The 7060-nt window shown below is 40.5% G+C and overlaps 1 protein-coding gene across 1 annotated transcript in view; it reads right to left on the bottom strand.

The window, feature by feature from the left end:
- Positions 1–362: 362 nt before the first annotated feature.
- The window catches only part of LOC101854569, a 19677-nt gene continuing 12979 nt past the window's right edge, over positions 363–7060 (bottom strand). The window contains exons 3-4 of the mRNA XM_035969687.1: positions 4307–5140; positions 363–1600 (exon numbers count right to left, since the gene is read on the bottom strand). Of these exons, the coding sequence (XP_035825580.1) occupies positions 4313–5140 (828 nt within the window). The 3' untranslated portion in view covers positions 363–1600; positions 4307–4312. The remainder of the gene's footprint in view (positions 1601–4306; positions 5141–7060) is intronic.

Genomic DNA, 7060 nt, shown 5'->3' with positions numbered 1-7060 from the left:
TGTGTGTATATATATTATATGTGTGTATATATATATATGTGTGTGTGTGTGTGTGTGTGTGTGTGTGTGTGTGTGGGTCTTCTCATGACACATGTGTGTGTCTTGTCATGACACAAAGTGCTTCACTTCGTAAAGGAATTATTCCGTGTTAAGTAGAGTGTTCCACTATTACACCAACTACTAGAACAACTTAAGTCCACTCATAACCTCCCCACCATTCATCATGTATCAAACAACTAAACAGGGACTCGTTGTGCGTAGAAAGAAGAAGAAACAAACAAAATGATAACGTGGAACACAAAATTCTACTTGGACATCTCTGAAGTATAAGTGAAACGTAGACTCTGAAAAAAAGCTAAAAATTCTATACACAGAATGTTTATTTAACAACATACTACACAACACAAAAAAAAGAGACTCTCATTCTCAGCATATTATGATGAAGTGATCAGCGTCAACAGTACACCAACAAATCTGGCAGCAGGGATACTTGCTCGTGTTACCTTTTTCCTTACTTTTATTTCATTCTCATTAACTTTTTTTCTTTGTTACTTCACTCGCACTCCCTTAAATGAATTAATCTTTCTTGAGTCATGCAGAAAGAATAGCGTAATGAAAATCAAAAGCTAATTTGTGATCATCAGAAAGTTCAAGAATTGCAAGTAAGCAATAAAGTGAAAACTATCCAAGAACATTTGAACTTCTTCAAAGTCTATCCTGATATAGTATATCAACTCGAACGAAAAAACAGCATACTTATTCGATCAGATCAGAGAGAAAGAGATCCGGAAAAACACCATGAAAGTAGTGTTATGTTAACTGTTTCACACAAAAGAAAGACCACACTGTGCCTAGTATAAACAACAGTCAACTCAATGAGTAAACAGTAATTTAAAATTAACTTATAACTAATGTTGGTGTAGATCAAGAGCCAGTGCTTCAGAACTTGAAGCATCAGTACAGAGTGTGCATAGAAGCTGTGTCTGTATACACATGATTAAGAGAGAGTGTGCATATATGCATGCATATATATATGAGAGACAGAAAGTATCTTGTTTTTGTCAAATTACAGCATTCAACCCCCCCCCCCCGACAGAGGCTGAAAGCTTGAAAAAAAAGGATTAAAATTTCTATGAAATTCATAACCAGAGGAGAAGAAATATGAGGAGAGTATTCTCTGCTGATGGAAAAGAAATCAACAACTACTACAACCAAAAAAAAGAGTGAAAGCTGTAAGATCTCTCTGCTACCTCTCTACTGAAATCAAGGACCTGCCCAGATTGCTGGAATATTATCGTTACAAAGAAGCTTGTTCAATGTTTGTTTTTCAACTAATGAAAATTACTAAAAGTGCCATAAACACTCAAGGAAGAAAAAAAAAATTCCACAAAGTTGCAAATTTGACTTGAATTGAAACGGCACATTTTCCCAGCAATCTTTCACCCACATTTTGTACTCCAATCTTTAACTGCATCAATTCAGCCACTTAAGAACAGTACTGCATGAGGATGGGGAGTCTCATTATGTTAGGGAACCTTTAAACACACGCAGCTCCAGACACTCGTACACATACACGACTTCTTTCAATGGAAATCATCACCTGCGAATAAGAAAGAATGCCTGGTAAGTAAGAGCAATGAAAGTAAGATCATTCCGTTACATTATGAAATTACAGTCAAACTCAAAGAAGCTCTAATGGCCAACAGTATAAGACAATCACCTGCACAAATGAGCACCCCCCCCCCCCTCCGCACCGCACACTTTAAAAACATTAATGACACTGTATGACGTCCACCTATCTGAGACAGATACTTTTCGCCTCAATAATGAATGGCTGCCACAGATCATTCAGACAGTAATTTGACAAGTCTTACAGTAAAGACAAACAAATGTGACCCCTGGTCTGTTGACATTTAATAGCTGGGTAGAGAAAAAACGAGCAGAGGCAGTGAATTGATAATTTTGTAAAATCCTGAGACAGGCAAGAAGACAGCCTGAAATATGGTATATAATCGTATAACACAAGTATCCTGTTCTTTTCGCTTTAGTAAGAGTTTTATGGCACTTGCAACACAATGAGTTCATATAAGTGCCGAAGATTAGAGGTGTTACAAGAGAGTAACAAACACAAAAAAGAAGGAGGGAAGATGAGGACGATAGATGTCTGATAGGAAAGAAGGAGTAATAAGTAGACCTCACCAGAAAGCCCATCAACCACCTATAATACATCTCTGTGGAGGAAGGACAGGAGAAAAGTAGCACTTATTAGCATCAGTGATGGTTAACAGCTGAGAAACATTTCTTTTATTTTATTCAAATAAAAGAAAACAAGATGAACTGTCTGATGTATTTCTTTTTTTCTTTTTTTTAATCACTGTGATATAACTGACATAGTCATGAATAACACTACGGAGATAATGTGCTGTTTAAACATTTTGAACTTAGAAACCACAGGGGCTCAGGCAAAGGTAGCCAGTTGAAACAGAACTAAAATGCTCCTTCGAGGATGGAACTTACCGTAGGAATTTTGTTTTTTCGTTAAAAATTATGTAGGTGCTTCTTTACGTCCCTATCAACATAATCTAAATTATTTTGGAGGCACGCTTCTGACCCTGCCTTCGGGGCCAACCCAAGCTGAGAGAGTTACAACATTCCAGAAGAAAGACTGAGATACTCTACAAAAAAAATTTCCCATTCCTGGATCAAACTCAAGTCTCAAGTGTGCAACAGTGAAGTGAGTAACTGCTACATTACAGATGCTGGTGAACTTTCAATGAGAAATGAGAAGGAGTCTAAAAATCTGAAGAACTTTACAGCAAGAACGGAACATAATTACCGATGCTAAAAAAATCTGAAGTCTATGAATAAGCTAATAACTATTAAGCAGACATCACTACCCATAAATATATACAGTGGAACCTGCCCTGATGGCCACCTCTATAAAACGGCCACCTCTATAAGACAGCCACCTCTATAAGACGGCCACCTGTACAAACGGCCACTTTCCATTCCCCTCCTTGCCTTTTTTCTATATAATTTAACTGTGTAAAACGGGCACCTGTCTAACGCCGCCGCGGCCACCATATTTTAACACACAGCCCCTATCACACTAAGCAATAACACCTGTCTTAGACGGCCACCTTAGTGACTCCATTACGTTTTGTCATAAATTGTGCACTGGCCCCTGGCTTTGTGGGCGAGCCGTCATAATCCAATCATCTGTTGTTGTTGTTTGGTAGTCCTTCCAACCGATCATGTTGTGTAGACCCCTCCCACTCTTGAACAATAGATATCAATTTTCAGCTGCTGCTGAGGTAAGCGTGTAATCCCTCATACCCCATAAGCCCCGACTAGAACTCATACACAAATCGTAAGTGAGATGAGTGGTCACTGTTTACCCAGTCTGTAACAAAGTAACATGAACTTGTGATAGAAGCGCCCCTCGTTCTCCGAGTGGTGGCGACCCATGTGTTTGTTTTACAATGACACTCTGTCTTCCTTGTCTGATACATTTCGTTTTATTGTTACCCTTGCGCAAAATCAGCAACAAAATAAGAATAACAAACAAAATACAAACCAACAACAACAAAAACAACAACAATGCGGCTACTTTCGATTGGGACTTCAGACGGTAATGGTTTGTTTTCTTCATCTTGATCAGTCCTGCCTAAGACGGCCACCTGTGTTATACGGCCACTTTTCTCCTTGACAATGGGAGGCCGTCGTACGCAGGTTTGACTGTATTATTTTATATCAGCTTAGAAAATCTGCACACCAAATGCAAATGATATATATCTATATATATATATAAGTTAGAGGGCAAGGTTAAAAAAAGACCTACCTCTCTTTTAAAGATAAATCTGTATGACAGTATGTCAGTATACTGTTAAGATGTCACTCAAAAATATTATTTACGCAACCCTCCGACCTTTCTCTCCCATCCCCCTTGACCTCACTTTTCCTAGGTCAAATGTCTGCATTTGAGTGCAAGGTAGAATGCAGTCTGCTTAAACTGTACACATGATTAATCTTAAAACATTGGTAAACCGAAACAAAATATCCCCAATTTTTTCCTTTTATTCGAGAAGCCTTTCTAAACCGTAAACCAGACAAAACCGCAGAAAATTCTGCAATCCCACAGATATCCAATTCTGCAGACTACACTGTAGATCATCAACTAAACAGCCATGAATGAGCCTGAAGTCTCTAACATCTATCAGGAGATAAAAAAAGCAACAAAAAAAAAGCTCAAGCAATTTTCTGAAGGACTTATCATAAATAGGAGTAGGAGAAACTCTTTTTTTACCTTTGCTTAATTCTCTTCCCCATTCTCAGCTGCAACCTCAGCCTCAGCATCAGCAAGTGCATCAGTATCAGCCAACGCATCAGCATCAGCATCAGCGTCAGCATCAGCATCAGCATCAAGTTCAGCATCGTCTTGAGGCTTCTTAGTATCCCCGTTCTCCGCTGCGATTCCAGCTTTCTCTGCTCCCCGTTTGCGCTTTATTCTCATTTTTCTATTTTTTTCTTCCACCTCATCCAGTGTGGGGTCATCACTGATGTCATCCTCACTGTCATCTCCCTCCCCACTGAAGTCGTGGCCAAGTTTCATACTCAGCGTTTTGTACCGCCGCAGCTTGATAAAGTCTTTCAAGTAGCCTAAACAGAAATATGGCTTCACAATGTCAATGGTGAAAGCTAAGTCCTGGTATTTCAGGCACTGCACGCAGTTGGGGTTCACAGCCCAGATGCAGCTACGCAGAACTGCAGCAGCCTCCTTCTGGGTCATGTTCTCTGCATCCATGCTGCCATAGAACTGTATGGAGAAACGGAGCGGCTGCTGATCGCCCAACAGCTCCTCCAGCAGGGGCATGGCCAAGGCCTCCATGTCACGAGGTTTCGTGGTGGACAAGCCTAGCACTGGCATCGCCCTCATGGGGTACTTTGTCCGGCGTTCGCCCTTGCTTGTAGCCATGGTGTCGAAGACAAAATGTAGGAAGTCCCCAGGGTCCACCAGATTTGTGGCTAAGAAGACCAGGGACGGGTCCAGGGCTAAATCTCTAATGATGAACTGGATGGAGGATCCAGACTTGGGGGTGGCTGCATTCCCTTCCTCTTCTTCTTCTGTCTCCTCTGAGCACTAAAACGTGAAATAAAAAGAAGAAAAAATCACTTAATCAGTAAATTGCGAAGTTAAATTAAATGATGAGTAAAGACAATCTGACACTTCAAGTACAATATATATGTGAAGCGTGCTGACAAAATGAGATAATTCTCACTTCTCACAATCAGTGAATGCAGATCCAAGGCAGATCCAAGTCAAAAATAGACACGGGTCATATTCGGTGTGTACTGAAACAGAGAGATCTTGGCAAGATGCAGGTCAAAACATTGTACCGGACCCGCGGCACTTTTTACAGAAGACAGCATTATAGTAGAGGGTTTTACGATGCACACCACACACAAGCGCTAACTTTGTTGTAGCATCTTTATAAGGCCTGTTTATGGCGCTTGCTTGGGAAAATGGAAAGGCGAGGTACTGACTCGCTGACCCTGGCACTTGCTAGCAACAGACTGAGAAGAATGGGGAAAGGGAGTGAGCAATCAGGAGTGGAGGTAGGGAGGTGATGCAAAGTGTGCGAGACACTCACATCTGCGAGGCACTGTACTGTGTTGGAGACTACACTGTGTAGACCCTACATGACCTACTAAAGCCTGGTGTGTCGATATAGGCAACTTGGCGGGTATGCGGACTTAATGAAGAACTAATGTGTTGACCATTAGAGTGGCTTTTTCCTCCATTTATGTTTGTGGGCTTCACCAGGTACCCAGGAAGCATGTCAATAAAGCAAAGTGGGCAGAAAAAAAAGTTGGTATAAGAGAAATTGTTTAGTGTAGATATTGAAGGAAAAATTTCGTAAATGGAAAAGATGTCGATATGTCAAAATGTCGATATAAGTGACTGTAAGTGCAGAGACTGCCAGGTACTTTGGGCTGTCTTAAAACACCATTAAGAGACACAAAATTATATGATTGTGGATTATGTAATATCGCCCTTTAAATGGATCCATTCTAACCCTGTTTCATCAAAGAAATCGCCAAATTTGGGCACAAAAACACTGGCAATGAAACTCAAGATGTTGGTAAAGTGTTCTATTCAGCAAAGATTAGGGTTTTAATTCGTTGCATTTATGCAACAGAAAAAGTGCTCAAAACAAGAGGATAGAGATATCACAAATCCAATATCCCCCAAGTGGCCCTAATCGGTGGCCGAAATGGGATGACATGGGTGGAACCTCTGCTCTTTATCATACACATTCGGTTACTCTTCAAAGCAAATTTAAAGGACGATGGTATTGTGACGAAAGTCTCCGTCACCGTGACAGCCCTACATGGCACGGATAATGGAATGAGCTAACAAGACAATGCCCGACCACAAATGGCCACGATCAGTGGAAACTCTTTCCAAACTCATGAAATCATTATTCTGGACTGGCCTGCAAGATCAACAAGCCTTAAACCAAAAGACCACCTGTAAGATGACTTTGACAGGAGGATTAGAAACAGGCCGCACTCCGTAGAAACTCATCAGGAACTGAAGGCTGCACGTCACAAGGAATGGCAGGGGATTCTTCAGACAACATAAGGACATTAATTCAGTCAATGAACAGACGTTTTGTATAAGTAATTCAAGCTGGAAGAGACCACATGCGATACTGAGCAAACTTTGATTTAGATTTTGCAAGGATCAGTGCGAATAAAATAATCTCCCTTGAATAAGGAAAGACATTCTTTTCATGTCATGTCGGCAGAAAATGAATAAAGATCGCATGTACCAAATTTCTTTGGGCTATGTTGAATAGTAAATGAGTTATTGTACTTTTAAGGTGAGCGTGGCAGAACTTTTTAAAAAATAGTAGAGGTGTTCGATAAAGTTAGACATGATGAGCTATTTAAAATCGAAGTGATTATTCGGACTCGAGTTCGAATATGAAAAAATGAGAGAGAGAGAGAGAGAGAGTGAGAGAGAGGGGGGAGAGAGAGAGAAAGAGAGAGAGAG

Source organism: Aplysia californica, unplaced genomic scaffold (genome assembly GCF_000002075.1).
Source record: "Aplysia californica isolate F4 #8 unplaced genomic scaffold, AplCal3.0 scaffold00170, whole genome shotgun sequence".
Lineage (NCBI taxonomy): Eukaryota > Metazoa > Mollusca > Gastropoda > Aplysiida > Aplysiidae > Aplysia > Aplysia californica.
Note: the sequence above shows the minus strand (reverse complement) of the source record. Positions and strands in the feature narration are given on the sequence as shown.